The sequence below is a fragment of the Miniopterus natalensis genome, chromosome 2 (genome assembly GCF_054644295.1).
Source record: "Miniopterus natalensis isolate mMinNat1 chromosome 2, mMinNat1.hap1, whole genome shotgun sequence".
NCBI classification, from domain to species: Eukaryota; Metazoa; Chordata; class Mammalia; order Chiroptera; family Miniopteridae; genus Miniopterus; species Miniopterus natalensis.
Window position 1 is genome coordinate 163,012,451 of NC_142082.1, and position 20,884 is coordinate 163,033,334.

A 20,884-nucleotide genomic window follows, 5' to 3' on the forward strand; every position below is an offset into this window, starting at 1 on the left:
ATATACCAGATACTGTTCAAAGCATTTTACATAGGTTAAATTATTTAATCCACAACAATGCTATGAGGTATTCATCATTATTATCTCCAAATTATTGATATGAAAGTCACAAAAGTGAGCAGGAACTAAGGTTGGAAACTAGGCTATATAGTTACAGAGTTTATGCACATGCATGCATGTACACATGTATACACACACACTCTCAAATGGATGAATCACTATGGGAAATACTAAAGAAGCCCATTATGGTCTCTGACCCAAGAAGTCAAAATAATTAGAAAATAGTAGGAGATAGCAGATGACAAGTGAGTGCTAAATAATGTGGTATTAACATAATGCAAAAAAATTCAGGAAAAGGTGGGGGTACATGTGTATTCACTAATATACAAAGTAAAATGTTTTACCACCCACAAACTTCCTTTAACAAATAAATTATAAAATTTGATTGTAAAAGTTAAAAATTAGAGTCCTGGCTGGGTGTCTCAATTGGTTGTAGCATTGACCTGTACACCAAAAAGATTTCGGGTTCCATTCCTGATCAAGGCACATTCCCATGTTGTGGGTTCCATCCTTGGTTGGGGCATGTATGGGAGGTAACCTATCTATATTTTTCTCTCTCTTCCTCTCTCTCTAAAATCAATAAAAACATACTCAAGTGAGAATTTTTTTAAAAGTTAAAAATTAGAAAAAATTTAAATAGAAATGTATATTTTAATTAAAAAAAGCAAAACTAGCCCTGGTCGTTGTTGCTCAGTGATTAGAGTGTTGGCCTGTGTAGGAAGGGTTTCAGGTTTGATTCCCCATCAAGAGCAGGTACCCTGGTTGCAGGTTCAATCCCTGGCCCTGGTCAGGGTGGGTTCAAAAGGCAAACAATCGATGTGATGCCCCCCCCCCGCTCTCTCCCCCCCTCCCTTCCCTTTCGCCCCTCCCACTATCTCCCTCAAGTGAAGATTAACAACAAAAAAGAAGTCATAGCAAAACTAAATCTTTGAACAATAATATGATGGGGATGGCAATAGGCAGTTAAAGCTTGCTAAAATGTGCACTGTGTTTGGAGGAGAGAAATATAAAATTCACTTAGACTTTATAAGGAAATGAATAGTTATTGTTTTTAAAAATTTTAATGACCACTGAAAGAAGAGAAATACATTTTACAGCTTCTAAATCAATAGAAGTAAAAAGAAAGATAATGAAAATGTTATCTAGACAAAGAAAGCAAAAGCAGGGGTTAAAGTAAAGGATAGTAAATGGAAAATAGAAAAGATTGTAGAAATAAATCCAAATATATAAAAATTACAATAAATGTTAATGGATTATTTTCATCATTTCAAAATGTTTAATTGGAAGATGTTGTTTAAGGGGACAAAGTTGCAACTAGTAGATAATAAATAAGTCCTGGAGATCTAATGCACAGCATAGTGATTATAGTCAATAGCACTGTGTTATAAACTCCAAAGTTGCTAACAGTCTAGATCTTAATTGTTCTCACCACACAAAAAAAGTGATAATTATGTGACCTAATAGAGGTGTTAGCTAACCCCACAGTGGTAATCATATTGTAATATATAAATGAATCAAATTAACATGTTTTATACCTTAAACTTACACAATGTTATGTGTTAATTATATCTCAATAAAAAATGTTTACTGTATAAACACGTATGAGACACATTTAACTTTTAAAAAGTAAGTTTTAAAATAAAGAATCTCAAATATCCAATAATCCTGGGGGTAATGGAAGTTAAAACAATGAGAAACCATTTACAACCCTCCAAATTGTTGAAAATGAGAAGGTCTGACCATACCAAGTACTGGTGAGGCTGTGGAGCAAGGAGAAGTCTAGCATGTAGCTGGTGGGAATGTCAATTAGTACAGTCACTGTGAAGAACAGTTTGGCAATATCTAGTCACTATAGATGCATAGAATATTTGCTCCAGCAATTCTACTTTTATATATTACATATATCCTAGAACATCCAAGTGTGTAAAAAGAGACATTTACAGCAATATTTGATGATGCATTATGATAGTAAAAATTAAAAACCAGTTAAATGTCCATCATGGGTGTGTATACATGAACTGTTATAGTAGTCGTACCATGGAATACTATTAGCAGATGCAAAGAATAAATTTAAGCTGCAGATGATAACATAGATAGTTCTCTTTTTTAAAATTTACCTTTATTGTTGAAAGTATTCCAGATGTTCCCCTTCCCCTCCCCCATTGATCCCCTCCACCCCATATCCACCTTCCCCCCAGGCCTTCCCCATACAACATAGATAGTTCTTTTAAAAAATGAAATGTTGAGAGAAATAAACAAGTTAGAATGATAGATAATATGATCTTATTTATACTTTGTTCTGAAGCATGATAAATAATACGACACTTTATTTATAGTTAAATATATATGTAGTGATGGTGTAAAAACACGATGGTATAATAAATTGCTGATTCAGGATTGTACTTACCTCTGGGGAGAAGGGAGAGGGATTAGTGTCAGGAAAGTGTACACAGGGGCTTTAAGTCTAATGTTTATTTCTTTTAAAAAACATATGCAGCAATAAATTCAATAAAAAATAAATGCAAATAAAAAGTAAATTACACAATGAAATATATATATACATATACATATACATGCAGCAAATATGGCAGAATAGAGTGATTTAATAAGGTTATATAATGGATAGTGGGATGTTTGTTATATTCTGTGCTTTTCCATACATTGGCAATATTTCCCAATTTTAAATTGTGTGTTTGCTTTATATAAAACAAAAAAATAGTAGAGGTTTGCAATAGGGGACATCCTAGTTAGGTAAATGATTGGGTAATTGACTGTGGTGAAGATTCCAAGACGAAAAATAGAAATGTAACCATTTTGATCTGTCGTTTCAGACACATGCATGACCACTTCGTGAACCTCTACCCTCAGCTGATTAAGAAACCTTCCATGGTGGATAAAGTGCAGGAGTTCATGGTGTATGTATGACAGCTTTTCTCTTCTCGTTGTTACTGAGGCTGCAGAGCCTGGAGCTTTGCTTCAAACAGTGATGTTTCCTTAGCCTTTTTCCGTTTCTGTCTCTCAGGCAGGACTCTGGAGTTGTTCTTGTAGTGAGGTAATTACCTTTCGGTAATAGCATGAAAACTGGCTGCAGACAGCATGCCCTCTAGTTTGGGCTCTTTTGGAGGTCAGATTGCAAGTCATGTTATCGATTCCCGGCACAGCTGGGGGAGGACGCCATCAGTGTCAGGCAGACAAAAGGAAATCCCTGGATCGCACCCCCCCACACCTTTCCCGGGGCCCTCTCCTTCCTGCAGGGATCCCTCCTCCTCCCTCTGGGAGGTGCTTCCTTTTCACCGGCCTGGTGACTAATCCTAGCTGGAGCGTTAGCTGAAGTCATAACTCTTAACGTCCTCTGGGAATATTTCCACTTTAATAAAATTTTCTGAAGGCTAATAATGCTCAATATTCAGAAATTTGTTATATGTTTGTGGCATGACTTACTATGAGATTAATTTGGGGCTAGAAGAGCTTTATGTTTGGCCCTCTAAATTATACACTAAGGAACCTCTTCATCAAATGCTAAAGTCCTACAGAGCGTCAGTCAAAAACCATTGGACTAGATCCCATGAAGTAATTACACCGTATCCTAAAACTGATCTAGAGATAGCTTGAACAAATCAGAAATGACTTGCATTATACAGTTATGTCAAATCATCCCCTATGAAGTACAGAGAACTGAAAGAGGAGAGACAGGATGAAAGGACTGTGAAAAACAGGACTTTTTTTTTTTGCTAAGCATGCTAGGACAGAGGCATGGAGGCAGTTATTGGCAACAACAGAAACAGAATGAACCAGAAACTATGAAAAGGACCTGAACAAAATATAAGCATAAAGAAGCAATCCTGCCCTTAGGAGTTTTTATTTCTTCATGCTGTTTAACTTTACCTTTTGTGTGTAAGTTTATTCTTACTGATTTAGTGAGATGTTATGATTTGATATGAGTGCACTTGGACTGTCTATCCTTGACTTTCTTAGGTCTCAGTATCATAGGTAGGTAAACATTACCTGTGTTTCAGTTCCAAACAGAGCATGGAGGAAGCTCCAAAGGAAGGGTCACAGTTCTAGAGAGAAATTAAAAATCATTTTGGATTTGCCCTGATAGGCTTTTCAAAATGATTGGAATGTTACAAGCTCTAGACTTTAAATTATGCTACCATAATTATCTGAATATATTATCTCTAAATGCCTGGGTTTAATTTAGCTTTCGATGAGCAACCGTAGAGACCTCTAGGACAAATCTAATTTCTCTTTCAGGAAGCAAGAACAGTGGACACGGAAAAACATCAAAGCTTATAAGGATGACCCATTTTGGAGACATACACGCTATGTGATGGCACAAATGGATGGGCTGTATCTCGGAGCAATGAAGAAGGCTATAGTAAAAGGGAAAAAGGTAAGACTTTTAAGGAGCTACTTTATTAGGGATTTATTAAAAAATAATCTTTAAAATTACATTTCATTTAGAAGCAGATCAGATTAGGACTAGAGTATAAATTTCTTGCACACAAATACCATCTTATTTATCCTAACTCACTGTCTGACACAAAATCCAAGCTTACTTGTTTTTGCGTTTTTCTCAATCTCTTTCATTATACTGTCCTTAGGAGGTTAAAGAGCCTGGTATGAGTGTACTGGCTAACTAACCTAATAAAGCTAGTGTTTTAACATTTTTTTAATATCTTTTTATTGATTTCAGAGAGAGGAAAGGAGAGGGAGCGAGAGATAGAAACATCAATGATGAGAGAGTCATTGATCGGCTGCCTCCTGCACGCCCCCGACTGGGGATCGAGCCCCAACCGGGGCATGTGCCCTGACCGGGAATCGAACCCCAATCGCCTGGATCCTAGGTCAACGCTCAACTGCTGAGCCACGCCCGACCGGGCAAGCTAGTGTTTTAAATGATGTGACTATTAAAGCAAAATGTCTAAGTGTACAAATTTTATGCTTCCTATCATCCACAACACATGTGCATGCACACACACATGCCCATGCATGATATTTTTTGAAAGTTTTACTGAATCATTGAGGGTTCAAAGGTAACATTTAATACACTTTCAAAATTATGGAGATGTTGTTTCCTGAGGGACATATATGTATATTTCCCCACACACATACATATACACATATGCTGGACAAAAATAACCAAAAAGTTCATAGAAAAGTGATGCAAAAAATTCTAAATCAGATGAGTTCAGCCTTGCTCATAAGATTAGAAATACAAATTAAAACCATACTGAGAATACTTTTCCACATGTCAGTCTGGCAAAAATTCCAAAGTATGAACGCATACTCTATTGGCAAGGCTATGGGAGAAAAGGTAATTTCTTAAAATTCCGGTGAGAATACAAGGTAGTATATATCCAATCTAGACAGGAATTTTTACACTCTACCAAAATCACATACTCATTTATCCTTTGACCCAGTAATCCCACTTCCAGGATTACCACAAAGGTTTGATACCACTGTAATTGCTAGTTATTAAAAATAGAAAAGGAGCGAAGGGAGAAGCCAGACATTATAAGCATGTTATTTGGGCAGCTTCACCAGGAAGCTGCAACTTTGCTCTCCCCAGGGAACCACTGGAAAACACTGAGGAAATAGATCCAACAAAGGGAAGATAGGCCCATGCCCAATAAAGTTCGGGTGACATAGGGAAGATTTGCCTGTGAGTCACACCTAAAAACAAAGATTATTGCCAGAATGAGCGTGGCCACTGCAAGTGCCCAAAAATTTAGGAATATATAATCTCCTAAATAAAGAAGTTCTTTCTCTTGTTGCGCGTTTTTTTTTTTTTTTTTTGTTAATCGTCACCTGAGGATATTTTTTCCATTGATTTTTAAAGAGAGTGGGAGGGAGGAGGAAAGAGAGTAAAAGAGAAACATTGATTGGTGGCCTTGTGCACTATCCCCAACCGGGGTGAGGTCAAATCTGCAACCCAGGTACGTGCCCTTAACCTGGAACCCTTCGGGGCTTGGGCCGATGCTCTAACCACTGAGACACACCGGCCAGGGCTCTTTTGTGCTCTTGCCCTGCTCTTGGCTTCCTTGCACTCACCTGTGGCTCCTCCATAGCCATATGGCCCTGCAGACCCCACATGCAGTGGACTGATGGACTACATCGGGGAACACAAATATGCTAGCCTGATGCTAGATTGGAGTCTGCTCCAACATGGAAACTCTGGACACTGGCTCTGATTTTAGCTCTGCTGAAGTCCCAGCTACACCACTTCTATGACCAGACAAAGGGAAACGGGACTTTGGAAACTCAGGGGTTTCATTCCATGGAAATAACACTTTCTACGCTATCCCACCCTCCCTTGCAAGTCTCAGAAAATTCATTTTGGGAGGATATGGCAAGAATTCCACCCCCACTAGCAACCAGGGGAGACAAGGATCTCTCCCTTCTATTAACAAGTTCACTGGCAAAGATACAAACCGGTTCATTGCAGATAATTTGTAATAACAAAAGACTAAAAACAGCCAAAAAATAAAAGACTGGCTGCATAAATGATATAGCTGCAGACAGGAATGAGGTAGATCTCCATATACTGTTATGAAGTGACCTTTAGGATCTGTTACTCAGTGTCAAAAGTAAAGACTGTGTATTGTGTGTGGTCTTTTACATAAGAAATGGAGATGATAGATGATAGATGATAGATTAGATAGATAGATAGATGATGATAGATAGATAGATAGATAGATAGATAGATAGATAGATAGATAATAGATAGATAGATGGTAGATGATTAGATAGATAGATGATAGATAGATAGATAGATAGATAGATAGATAGATAGATAGATAGATAGATAGATAGATAGATAGATAGATGATAGATAGATGATAGATAGATAGATAGATAGATAGATAGATAGATAGATAGATAGATAGATAGATGATAGATAGATGATAGATAGATAGATAGATAGATAGATAGATAGATAGATAGATAGATAATAGATAGATTTGCTTATCTTTTTTAAAAGAAACAATGAAAGAATAAACCAAAAACTAAAAAATAGATGATTACTTATAAAAGAAGGGAGAAAATAAACTGGAGGGATCAGAGATGAAATCTACATTTATTTGAACATAACTTGCTTTATACATTTGACTTTAGAACCACGGAAATGCTGTTCATAACTATCAAACAAAATTTAATCACAAAGAAGAACGCAATCCCTGAAATCTGAAAATAAATTGACACAAACATATTTAACTCTATATCAGGCTCATGGCATAACCGCACAGGGAGCAGTTATTGCACATGACCTTAAAACAGTTATTACTGTATATCCTTAGTGGGACAGGTCCTAAGGACAAGAAGAATCACCAAAAAAAAAACAAAACAAAATAGCCTTAAACTATATTCAGTAATCTTACTTAATAGTATTGGTATTGTTATTTTGAACTTTGAGAGAGTTCATTAGATAGATCTAGTAAGATAAAGCAAATAAGTAAATACAGGGTGGGTCAAAAGTAGGTTTACAATTGTGAGTACTCAAACCAGAGTATATTCTTGTGTTATTATTTATTAATTGTATTATTTTCCATACAAACAACTGTAAATCTACTTTTGTCCCACCCTGTGTGTTGGATATCAAGATTTTCAGCATAAGAAAAATCAATGAAGTAAAGACCCTGTAGTTTTTTAAGTTAAATAATTAGATTGGGATTTTTGTTTTTGTTCTTGTTTTTTGGTTAATGTCTTTTGTGTTTGTACTCCCACCACCTGTGACTGCAAACCAGTTTGTATGCAGATGTCCATCTCTGGGCTACTCTGGTGGATTGAATCTTGCTGGAGCAGTGCTTGTTTGGTTAGCACAAAGTTCATGTTCAAGCCTGATCATTGCTTCAGGGTTAACGCTATCAAGTCAGTTAGTCCCATGTTAAACACACAATCAAAACCTAAAGCACCTTAGTTGAATTTTTTTTCTGTAAAGCAGTGATTCTCAACAAGTGGTGATTTCCCTCCTGAGGGTACTGGGCAATGCCTGGAGACATTTTTGGTTGTCAAAACTGGGAGGTGCTACTGATATGTAGTAGCTAGAGGCCAGGGGTGCTGTTAAACATCCTTCAATGCACAGCCCCCCATAAAAAAAGAATTATTTGGCCCAAAATATCACTAGTGCAGAGATTGAGAACCCTGGAGAGGCATGCTGTCTTAGGAGAATCTCCCCCAAATTTGTGGATATTAAAACATGCTAAAATACCTTATAAGCTATAAAGTAAAAATAATTATATGTTACAGTGAAATCTAGTGCACCTGTTACATTAGGGACCCTTCACAAAGGATCAATTTAATGGATCCGTAATAAGAAAAACAATAGAAAATGGCACCTGACTGCCACAAATCAGTGTTAAGCGCAGTTTCTGTCTCTCCCCAGCCCATGACCCTGTTCCAGATTCAGTTCCTGAATGCTGTTGGAGATCTGTTGGATCTGATTCCCTCACTATCTCCCATGAAGAACTCCAGCCTGGAGCTTTTTAAAAGATGGGACCAGGGACACTGCTCTGCTCTAATTAAGGTGAGACACACAGCAGCCTTTCTCTTTTTCTTGGTTCTGGTCCATACGGACTTTTTCTACATGACGCCCAAGTATGGCACCATCTCATCACCCTGGCTGTAGTTACAGATCAGCTCATGGGTTCCTCTACCGTAGACATTAAGAACCAGAGGGAACTGACGGAGGGAATTGGATGTACATGACGTTACCTCTGTTTCTTCCACCATTCTTCCCATGTTCTGTGTACCTGCCACTCCCACTTTCCAGAATCTTCCATTTTGCATGCTAGGACAGAGTCTGTTTTGCACACATAAAAGGTTAATTTCCTGGTAGTAAATACAGCAATAGACACCTGAACTGACATAATCCCTGTACACTTATTTCACTTGTAGTCAGATATATCCCAATACACCTACTGTATAGGGATCATGTCACTTTGTGTCCCAATTGTGTTAATCATTTACGATACATAGCCATATGTCACTTGTAGTCAGTTATCTGTGTCATTCACTATGATTCTGGCTATAGGTTCTTCCTGGATTTGAGAACATCTTTTTTGCTCACTCAAGCTGGTACACATATGCAGCCATGCTCAGGATATATAAACACTGGGACTTCAACATCAGAGATAAAGACACCAGCAGTAGTCGCCTCTCTTTCAGCAGTTACCCAGGTAAATAAACTTAGAGGGACATCTGAGTACTCTGGGTACTATTTCAGGATGAAGCCTTGGTGATTCAGAGTAACTGGAATGGGAGAAGTGTTCAGTGGTTAGTAAATGTTCATGAAATTTAATTTTCAGAATGCTTTTTGAAGAAATCGAGCTCTAATGCTTTTTAAATAGAATGACATACTTAGTTAAGAGAGCTGACAAAAATTCACTTCGACAAATGCAACTGAGTTATTAAGTCCAAGGCACTTTCTTGTGCTCTGCTATGGAAGCAGAGATGAGCGGGAGAGAGCCTGCTCCCCCTGTCTCCTTGAGGGCCTCTCTGTTTCCCTTCTTCATTGCCGCACCCACGGCCCCTAACCTAGTGTGGGGCACCTTTAGTACTTAATAAGGTTTTGCTGAATGAATGGATAAATGAATGTGTGAGCTTATAAATGTTTAACGAGATAAATACAGATAAGAATACTATTATTACCGGATACTTTGTGTGCTACAAAAAGAGGGAGAACTCGCATCAGATTGTTGGGGAAAGGAAAGGGGTTGATGTTTGAAATGAATCATGAACAATGAGTAGGATTTGAGCAGGTAGAGATGGGTGGGGAGGACAGTCTCTGCAGGGTAGGGGCTGCACACTCCTGAGCCTAAAGGAGACAGCAGATGATGCGAATGCGTAAAGGGGGCCGTCTAAGAAAACGGAAGTGGAAACAACTGTAGCAAACACATGGCACATGGAAAGGAGGCCAGCTGCTCAGCTCCCACTGACTGTTGTCACTGGCCATGTGGAGATCAGTGTTTCCAGATCTCCAGCTTCTCAAGAGAAAAATAAAACTCACTGTGTGAACCCAAGAGAGCACGTCTGCTGGCTGGAATTGCCCCCTCAGTTGCAGATTTGCCACCTCTTCAGGAAATGTCATGAGCAAAGGCAAGGGGAAAATTCTTCCTAACCCCTAAGAGTCTACAGAGGATGTGATGTGGCACTTTTGACACCTTTAATTACATATCTGTAACTTACAGGGCTGTTTTACCAACCACCCGTCATACCTGTCTATTGTTGTCAGAGTATTTTGCCCCTTCTGGTATTATTGCTCCTGAGAGTATTAACACCACCCTATCAGGAATGCTGACAAGGGGCATAACTTGTTATTTTTCTGTCCTTGTGACCTGACCCTTCTTTTGAGACCATTTTGATTTCACCTTTGTTGTAGTTTGCTTAATTGTTTTAGTATTGAGAGGGTCTGGGGACTCCTTGCTCTGTGCTTTGATTTTTTGTTTGTTTGTTTGTTTTGGTGCTCCTTTAAACCAAAATGTAAGGACAGCCAGAGACAGACCCATCAAATATTCTTCCTCTTGTTTTCAATAAATACAGTGTTCAGATGTCACCTGTATTGCTTTGAAATCTCTGGAGAATAGTGTTAAAAGTTCTGGATCCCAAAGGCAGTGATGGGGAAGGTCATGAGGGATTTCCTGTAAAACTCATGACTCTGTTAACATTTCCCTCTGTATCCTTCCCGAATAGATGGCTACATAGATAATAGAGGCTTGTAGAGCAATTAAACTGAGACAGAACAAAACTTACTTTTTTTTTTACACCAATGTGTTTTAACAGGAGCCAGTAGAGCAGGAGGTTCTTGTTTTCTCCAATTGATCAGCTTACACGAAATACACGTAGACTCATTATTTGACAGAGTTGATTGAGGAGTCGGCCACATTGGGTTCATCCAATAGATATATGGAACCAAACTTTGCCACGAACATCGTGCCGTGGGAGCCGTCGGTCCCAGCACAGAGTTGGGTGGCTTGTTTCCCTTTGGTGGAGGGGTGCCGTGGTAGTGCCATTAAGCGGATTAAGAGTGTGCTGGTAGTTTCATGTTGAAGGGGCCAGGACCGGGACGCTCTTCATGATATCCTGGACACAGATATTAAGAATCGCTGAGTCAAACAGACAGATCAAGTCATGAAACATTCCTGACTTGGCTGATGAAACATTCGTGACTTGGCCGAGGCTCATGTTAAAGAGGATGGTGACTGGGATGGCACAGATACCATCCTGCTGAATGTCCAGTTGACTCTGAAGCTCTCACATGCGCCTCTCCATACTTTCCCAATACACCATGGCCCTCCCGGCAGATTCTGCCCAGCAAGATGATTGCCATGAAGAATCTAAAACTTCAGGACACAATGATCTTTTTTTTTGAGGTTTCCAAAAAGGAAAAAGGTAGAGCTTAGACCGCTGCTAAACTGTTTCTCAACATACAAAGTCCAGCTATTTTACTCTGGTGAACCTGCTTTCTTATTTGTAAAATGAGGTTAATATAATGCTTACTTCATAAAGTTGTAAACATTATGTCATTTATTCATTTGTCAACAATTTCCTGTTAAATTATGCTAGGCAAAGTATCTACAGTGGAGAACAAGACAGATACAATTTATATATACTCTAACGAAATTTGCATTCTGGTGAAAAAATAGAGACAAAAAGCAGTGATAATAAAGTGCGATTTGTTTAATAAGTAATAGGAAAGACTAGTTTGGGGATGTTGAGATAGACCCTAAGAGAAAGTAAAATTTAAGTTGAGGCACAAGAGACACATGTATAAATTAGCCAGACCATTGGGGACAGTGGGGTGGAAGAATGTTCCGTGTGGAACAAACAGTATGTGTGAAGTGTGGAGAAGGCCAGAGAGAGGGAATGAAGGGCAATGCAAGACTGTTGAAGTGACAAGGGGTAGCAGCATTAATAGATTGGAATGATCTGGCCCAAGAAAGGACGGCAAGAGAGGCTACGAAAGAACATTAGAAGGCTGACGCAATAATCCAGCCGACTCAGACCACATGTTTTATAGATGGTCAGTCAGTGTACGGATGGAAGATTGATATCCGCGTTCAAGAAGAAAACAAAGTGTCAAAAATGACTGAACTACTGTAGTGCATCACAACTTCCTGTGTGCTCCCGTTGTCCTTGCCAGAGTCCTTGAGGGGTAACTGCCTAATGAGAATTGCCAAAGAGCACTCCCAAAACTGTACTCCAGCACAGGAGAAGAGAAGGAACAGGAGGAATCCTTCACGATACATTCATCAATATTACAAAAGCATTTATGGTCCCCGGCACGCCCAGACTTACCTAAGCCAATCTCATGCTCCGTGTGCACCAGAGCCCCAACTGACTCCATGCAAACAGAGGTGGTTCAGTCAAGGAAATGCACTCATATAATAACCCCCATCTTAGTCTAGAAAGGATCTAAGGGATTCGGTAGCTCCATAGGCTCAGTCTTTTTTGTCTGTTGTTTTTTAAACAGAATAAGATCTCCCTTTACCTTTGGGGAAATTGTTTCACCTGAAGATGCTAACATAAAATGTCCTGAGGAAGTCAAAAGCATACCAAAAGTATACCAGGTGCTGATAATCTCCGCACCACCCTTAAGCCCAGGCAGTGAATTTTCAGCTGCCTTCCTCAAAATTTCCTAAGACCCCCTCCAGTACCCTGAGACCAGGCAGACTAGAAGTACTGGGACGTCCTGGCCACAGCCTGTGTCTCATGTGCATCTGATTTAGGAAGCACCTTCCAGAAAATTTCTAAATATCTTTCTAGTGCCCAAGACCAGCCAGCATGGCAGAGCCTCCTGATGGGGCCAAGCTCAGACAGGGACCCATGTGGGTCCTGGTCCTTGTATCTCTTGTTTTGGGGAGCTTTTTTTCTCTATTCACACCCATAGGCAAGTTAAGCAAGATGCCATGAGGAGCTCTGAGACTCAAGCCTATGAGGTGGTCCTGGTGCATAAATCCTTTCTGCTGGACCTCAGAGTATGTTTTACATCACTGAGCTGACAGAATGTTGGTAACATGAGTTTGGGTGACTCTTGTCAGACACAGCATGTGTTCTGGGCTCTAAGCTACCAAAGGTCATGCTTATTCCTGGGCTGCAGCATGTGTTTTCATGGCAGTGCCACCTTCCTTCTGCAGCACCCAAGGGCAGCAGTGAACTTCACTCTGTGTGCTCCACTGCTTACCCTGGTCACCTCATCCCACTGCAGTCCTCTGGGGAGAGCTAGGCCTGGCCCCTACAAGGGCTTTTGAGAACCTTGCTCCCCCGCACAAATGGGCCTTTCAACAGATCTCAGGCCTTTAGTTAATGAGGTGACTTCTCACTGTCACAGGCTAGTCTTAACCTGCTTGGATGGTTATTCCTTGTGTGATTGGGACTGCTCTTCTGGCTCTGCCCACAGGCTTCTCTCCTAATCATGCCCACTGATGGGGGCGTGTGAAAGCTGGGGGCGTGGAAAGAGATCACACTCTAGGAATGCAAGGGTTACAGCTGAAGGAGCCAACAGCAGAGAGTTGAAAATATTCTGATCTGTGTTTATGCTATAAGTTTTTGAATTCAACTTTAATGACCATAAATAAATTATCATTCACATTTCTCTTAACGTTCTGTGTAAGACTCACAGTTGTGGTCATCATAAACAAATCACAGTAAAGACTTTTGAGAGAGTCATTAGCAGCCCGTATTCACAGGTGGCGCAATAGATACTGCAATTCATTAAGTCAATGGCAAAAGGGAGCTGCAGAGGCAAAGAGACCCCTGTTGTTTCAGTACAAGCAGGTTAAAGTCATGGCTTTATGAATAATAACAATTCTACTACCTTTTACTCATGGTGGGAGCTAGAAAATTATCCAGGAACAATGCATTTGATAATAAATAATACAGAGAGATGGTGTTCAGATACTATAAAGAATCTACATGCCTTGATTGGACAAATACATTCGTGCTTTTCTCTACCCATTATTCTAAATCTTCATTGATAAATCACTATACCCCACCTAGGCCCATGAATTTTGGAAACTCTTAATCTAATTGTTTACATAGGCAGGAACCCTGAAAGACATAGTTGCCTAAAGCTCTGAAAACTCTAAGGAAGGTGACCCTGGATAACCTTGTTCTAGAAGTTTTCCATCCCTCACAAGTGTTTTGAATAGCCAGATCTATTTTACCTAACAACTGATAAGGCTAAGGAAGATAAAAGCCCCACACTAACCCTATCCCCAGGATACTGCACACCAGTCAAGTGTTGATTTTGGCTATGCAAGTCAAGAGCCAAGGAAGTACATAAGACATGGAGAGAAATCACATAGGGAATGACAGCTCTGAAAAGGTAGCCCATACCACTGTGTGAAGACCTCAGCACAAAGATCTACTGATTCCAACTTCATGGAATCTTTAAGTCAATTCAGAGAAAATCAGTATTGCTAATACTGAGTCTTCCAATCCATGAATATAGTATCTCTGCTTATTTAGATCTTCTTTTATCTGAGCAATGTTTTGTAGTTTTTAGTATATGGGCTTACATACCTTTAATTCATTTGAATCCTAAGTAATTGTTGATGCTCCTATAATCAGAATTGATATTTTCACTCCGTTTCAATTGTTCATTGCTTATATATATGCATGTTATCTATAACTACGTAACAAGTCACTCCAAAAATTAGTACCTTGAAAAAGCAATAATCATTTAGTATCTCATAGTTTCTTTGAACCAGGAATTTAGGGCACAGAGAGGATGGCATGTCTCTACTTTGGTACATTTGGGGCTCCAGTTGCAAGACTCATAGACTGAGGAGCTGAACTCTCTGTAACTTAACTGAAGCTGGAAGATACACTTCCAGGGTGACTCACATGGTGTGCTGACAAAGTGGTTCCCCAGCACTTAAGCCTCTTCACAGGACTGCTTGAATATCCCCATGACAAGGTGTCCGGCTTTTCCCAGACCAGGTGATCCAAAAGAACAGAGCAGAAACAGCAATGCCTATTATGACCTAGTCTCAGAAGTCATACATTGACATTTCCACCACATTCTACTCATTAGAAGCACGTTATTATGATCAGTCCACAGTAAAAAATTTGTGGAAATATAAAAATCACAATATAGAAAAATGACATTTTGTATATTTACTACTTATCCTGAGAGCTTTCTAAACTCATTTTTCAGTTCTAATAGCTTTTCTGTAGATTTCTCGGGATTTTTCTATATTCATAATCATATCATCTCTGCATAAAGACAGTTTGACTTTTTTTCCTTGTATGTCCTTGATTTCTTGCATAATCGCACTGGATAAGACCTCCAGAAAAATGTAGACTAGCACGGCATGAGAATCGTTGCTTACTTCCTGATCTTAAGAGAAAAGTATTCAGTCTTTTATCACTAAGTATGATGTTTGTTGTAGGATTTTTGTAGATACCCTTTATAAGGTTAAGAAGATCCCTTAATGTTTTTATTATGTTTTGTGAAATTCTTTCTCTGCTTCGATTAAAGTGATCATATAATTTTTCTTCTTTGTTAATATGGTTAGTTTCATTGACTGCTTTTCAGATGTTAAAACAACTTGGCATTCCTGGGATAACCCCCACTTAGTCATAATTCATTATTTAAAAAATTTTTTTTGTTCAACTTACTGCTATTTTGTTAAGGATTTTTTTTTTTTTTTTATCTATATTGGTCTGTGGTTTTCTTTTCTTATAATAATTTTGGCATCAGGGTAACCTTGTCCTTATAATCTGAGTTTGGAATTAATTTTTCCTTCTATGTTTTGTGAAAAAGTTTGTGTATGACTGGTATTTTTTTCTTTAAGTGTTTAATACAATTCTTCGACTAAGCCATCTAGACATAGAGTTTTACTTGTTGCAAAGTTTTTAATTATTAATTCAATTTCTTTTATTGATATAGGACTATTCAGGTTTTCTAGTTCTTCAAGAGTCAGTTTTGAAAATTTGTGTCTTTCAAGGAATTTGTCCATTTCTTCTAAATTATCATGTTTATTGACAGTTATTCATAACATTTTTATTAGCCTTTAATGTCGGCAGGGTCTGTAGTTGTTTCATTCATTCATTCATTCATTCATTTAATTGAATTTATTGGGGTGACATTGGTTAATAAAATTATATAGGTTTCAGGTGTACAATTCTATAATACATCATCTGTATATTGCTTTGTGTTCTCACCACCCCAAGTGGGAAAGAATTGTACAGCTGTTCCTCAACTTACTATGGGTGTACTTCCCAATAAGCCCATTGTAAATTGAAATTATCCTTAGTCGAAAACATTTAATATACCTAACCTACCAAATATCATAGCTTAGCGTAGCTTACCTTCAACATGCTCAGAACACTTGTATTAGCCTACAGTTGGGCAAAATCATCTAAAATGAAGCCTATTTTATAATAAAGTGTTCAGTATCTCATGTAATTTCTTGAATGCTGCACTGAAAGTGAAAACATTCTGTCCCCTTTTCTCTCTCTTCTCCTCGCTGGGATTCCAATTACTTATGTCAGAATGCTTAATCTTACTCCACGGGTATTTGGGGCCTTGATTATGTTTCTTCAGTCTTTTTTTTTTCTTTCTCTCTCTAGTCTTCACATTGGATAATTTCATTGATCTGTTTCAAGTTTACTGATTCTTTTTCCATCTCAAATTTACTATGGAATCCATTCAGTGAAATTCTTATTTCAATTATAGTACTTTTCAGGTCTAGAATTTCCATTTTGTTCCTTCTTTAGTTTCCATTTCTCTGTTAATATTGCCTCTAGTAACTTTTAATGCCATATTTTTCTTTTCTGAACTGTTTGAAGTTGAAGTCTTTGTCTGCTAAATCCAATATCTAAGCCTACTTGTGGACATGGTGGGAACTATAAGGGAGAAAGAGGTGAAGGCTGCCTAAAACATCATCGTCTCCGTCACAACCTCATTGTTTTCTATTTGTGCTGCCCGCACTTCTATACCTTTGACTTGAAAACAAGAGTCCAAAATGTTCAGGAATTGTTAGCAGGGCATTTGAGATGCAGACCTCTATGTTCAGCACAAGAGTTGGACCTTGAAGCTAATACTTTGTAGTCACCCTGATTATAAATGGCATGAATAGGATCTAACTAAGTTAATGGGAATTAAGCAGCACCCAATTTTTAAATAAGTTATTGTAAACTTGTTTGTGCTCATTTGTTACTGAAATTAAAAGGGAGGGGGGAACACTAATATTTTAGGTTTAGTTCCCACTTATGGGCCTGGCACTGTGACTGATACTATACTAAAAGGTTGATATATAATGCCATTTAATTTTCAGAAAAACCTAACAAGGAGGGTATTGTATCTACATTTTTAAAAAAATAAACAGGTTTAGAGAAATTAAATAGTGTGCTCAAAATCATACCACTCAGAAGTTGGGAACTGGGATTCAGACACAATATATCACTATAAATATCCTTTTTTTCCCCCAAAAAATGATTCCGTTTGCATTTAACTTAAATGATTAAAACTAAAAAAGCCATGAACTCAAAGGGCCTCCTGGCACACCAGGTGGGTGGAGTTTTTGTGTGGGAACAAAAGCTGGAATCTATTCAAAGTGTTTTAATTGAGGATTCCAGTAATGATTATCTATATGAGGCTTAGGCTTTGAGCTTAATTATCTGTCATGAGGCTCTCTGGAATGCACTTAGTGTTTCACCAGCATGCGTGTGTTCCTGCTTTGTATTATATCCAGGCACCTCATCACCTCCCCCACACAGATATACCCCCCTGGGAAACTTAAAATTTCCCATGGAGCTTGCTAAAAATGCATATTCCTAAGTGCCATCCATAGAAATCCTTATTCAGTTGATCTGGGCCAGGGTATTTGTAACAAGGACCCTAGTTGATTCACTGAGTTCAAGCCCATCCTTTCCAACTCTGGCAGCCCTCCTGGTCTGGGTAGCAAAGACTTTGCTCAGCCTTTTCCTGTTGGAAGTTCAAATACTTGAAAGTAGGTGCACAGGAAGAGAAAAAAATAGTCTCAACTCCCCAAGATAATTTAGTCAAGTCTCCTTCATAATCCATAATGTTATTCCTTTCATAAGTTATCAAATTGCCTACATATGCTGTTAACATTTTAACGTACTATTACTTTTATTAATTTCACATGACTTCTTTTATGTTAGATACTTTGGACATAAAGCTGAAATATATACAATCTGGGAGTTAACACATGCCAAGGTTCATGTCTTCTGCCTTTAAAAAGTAGAACCAAGGCAGGAAAAGAAATAAAAGTAGAACTAGGGCACCTATTTCAAAGGATTATAGATAGATTTCATAGCACTTAATTTTCTACTTTCTTAAGAACCTTTTTTTTGTCCTTTATGTCCTTTTTGTCACCATCCCATGACACTAATGACTTCTGCCAGGCCACACATCTTTATCATCATTCCCCACCTAGCTCAGGAAGCTTCCTCCCTTCTATCTTTCCAGAAATCCCACGTTATGTTCCATACTTTTCTTGACTAACTGGTCATAAGGTGATTTTCTCCAGCTCCACCCTATCTAAACACGAAACTCCCCATGACTCACTCTCTCCTAATTGCTTCTACTGCATTTGCTTCGTGGTGTGTAAGTGTCATCACCATTTACATGACTATATATCTGTTCCCATCACATTTGTTAGGCATATGGAAGAGTGGGAAAGGCATGTGCTGAAATTTGGTCTTAGATTTATTTCTGATAATGCTGTTTATTAGCTCTAAATAGCTAATTTTTTTTTTAAATAGCTCACCTAAAAAAATAAGAAAAATAAAAGTAGCTCATCCAATTACTCTTTTGTGAAGATCAAATAATGGTACCCATTCTTCTAAAGCAAGGTATCTAGTGTGCAGTAGGTGCACAATAAATGTTAGTCACCACCATCTTCTTTTCAGCAGTGATTTGTTGAGCACCTACTATGTATTAAATCCTTTATCTTTGGACTGGAATGAACAAGACAGAAAAAGTCCCAGTCCCGATGGAGCTTACATGCTTTGGGAGAAATAGAAAATAGTAAACAAATAATATAATCTAAAGTAGATAAAATAATTTATTATTTACCAAAAACAAATTTCATTTTGACATGGATGATAACAGAATGTTGATTAAATACAAACCCGCCTTCTTTATATTTATTCCATATAACCTTTAAGAGACCTACTCTTCCCTGTAGTAGAACCACTGCAGGACATTCAGACTCCACAGCAGAGGCTTCCTGTGCCTGAATACATAGTAGTATGAATCCTTCATTGATCACATTCCTACGGCAGGATCAAGGAGAGATGTCTTCAATAAATACTTATGTGGGCCCAGCTGGCGTAGGTCAGGTTGAGCATCAACCCATGAACCGGGAGGTCAGGGTTTGATTCCCAGTCAGGGCACATGCCCAGGTTTTGGGCTCAATCCCCAGTGGGGGGCGTGCAGGAGGCAGTCGATCCATAACTCTCATCATTGATGTTTCTCTCTCTCTCCCCCTCTCCCTTCCTCTGTGAAATCAATAAAAACATTTTTTTTTAATTAAAAAATTAAATACTTGATTGAGGAATAATCACTGGCAGGAGAAGTGGGGATTGGTTGGAGGGGAAGAGAAGCGAAAAAATGCCACTCTTGAAGGTGGGAAGACGGGTCCATTACAGAGCAGATGAAATAAACGGCTGTAGGATTTCGGGTCCTGGGATAACAGGGCTCCCACAGGCTTCCTTTGCTCAGAATGAGAAGACAGAAGGTTCTCCTGCTGCAGACGGGAAGGTGAGATGCAGAGGTAGACAGGGAGGGCAGTCTGGGCGTGGGCCTTTTTGAAAAGCTCCTGAGGGAATTCTGATATAGTTTCTGGGCTGGGAGCTGTTGCACAGTGCTTGGGATATAGTAGGTGTTTCATAAACATTTATTGACTGACTGTCAGGCTGGCGTAGGGCAAAGTAGACAGCCACCCCACGTGGGTGCTTGCCACAGGTTTAGAAGTGATACTCTTCTCAGTGGGAAGAAGCTGAGCAGAAAGACTGAGGATGGCACAAAGTTGTTCCTTTGTTTTTTCTTTTTTTAAAACTGGAGAGAGAGAACAGAGAGTCCTCAAAGTGTCCCATCCCTCTGCTTTAAAATCAAATGGCAGCAAAACAAACAATGTTGTATAATTGGATTACTGTTATTGTGTGTTACCTATTGAAGGTTATGAAAAATAACTTTAAAAGCTTTGTGGCTGGAAACAATATGTGAATACTACTGCTTTTGAGTCCACAGGAGAGCTAAGTGATTCTTTCTAGAGAATTAAGCTGGCCCATTCCCTGCATCTGTAGTTGGCTGTGGGTTGGGTGGGCAGCTCTACTGTTCTTGGATGAACTCTTGCACACTGGGGGGTTGGCTGGCTAGAGGCTGGCGTGACTGAGATGACTGGTCCTCTGCAATGTGGTCTCTCATCGGGGAGACCAGTCTAGACTGGGCTGTTTCCACAGCAGTAACAGGGTCACATAGAGTGAGTGGAAGTGTGTAAAGTCTCTTGATGCCTAGAACTGGCACATTCTGTTAGATGAAGCAAGTTCCAAATCCCACCTAGATTTAAGAGATGGGGAAACAGACAACACCTCTTGAAGGGAGATGCTGCAAAGTCACACTGCAGAAAATACGGGTAAGGAGTGGTAAAGAAATGCAGCACAGCCTGGTTGGCATAGCTCAGCGGTTGAGCATCAACCTATGATCCAGAGATCAAGGTTCGATTCCTGGTCAGGGAATATGCCTGGGTTTCAGGCTCAATCCCCAGCAGGGGGCATGAAGGACACAGCTGATCAATGATTCTCTCATCATTGATGTTTCTCTCTCTCTCCCCTTCCCTCTCTCTGA

General features: G+C 39.0%; 1 protein-coding gene across 1 annotated transcript in view; it reads left to right on the forward strand.

Annotated features, from left to right (window-relative positions):
- PLBD1 (phospholipase B domain containing 1) overlaps window positions 1-20,884 on the forward strand; it is a 38,998-nt gene that overhangs the window by 5,639 nt on the left and 12,475 nt on the right. Inside the window, exons 2-5 of the mRNA XM_016197443.2 lie at window positions 2,892-2,975; window positions 4,315-4,453; window positions 8,447-8,587; window positions 9,095-9,239. Of these exons, the coding sequence (XP_016052929.1) occupies window positions 2,892-2,975; window positions 4,315-4,453; window positions 8,447-8,587; window positions 9,095-9,239 (509 nt within the window). The remainder of the gene's footprint in view (window positions 1-2,891; window positions 2,976-4,314; window positions 4,454-8,446; window positions 8,588-9,094; window positions 9,240-20,884) is intronic.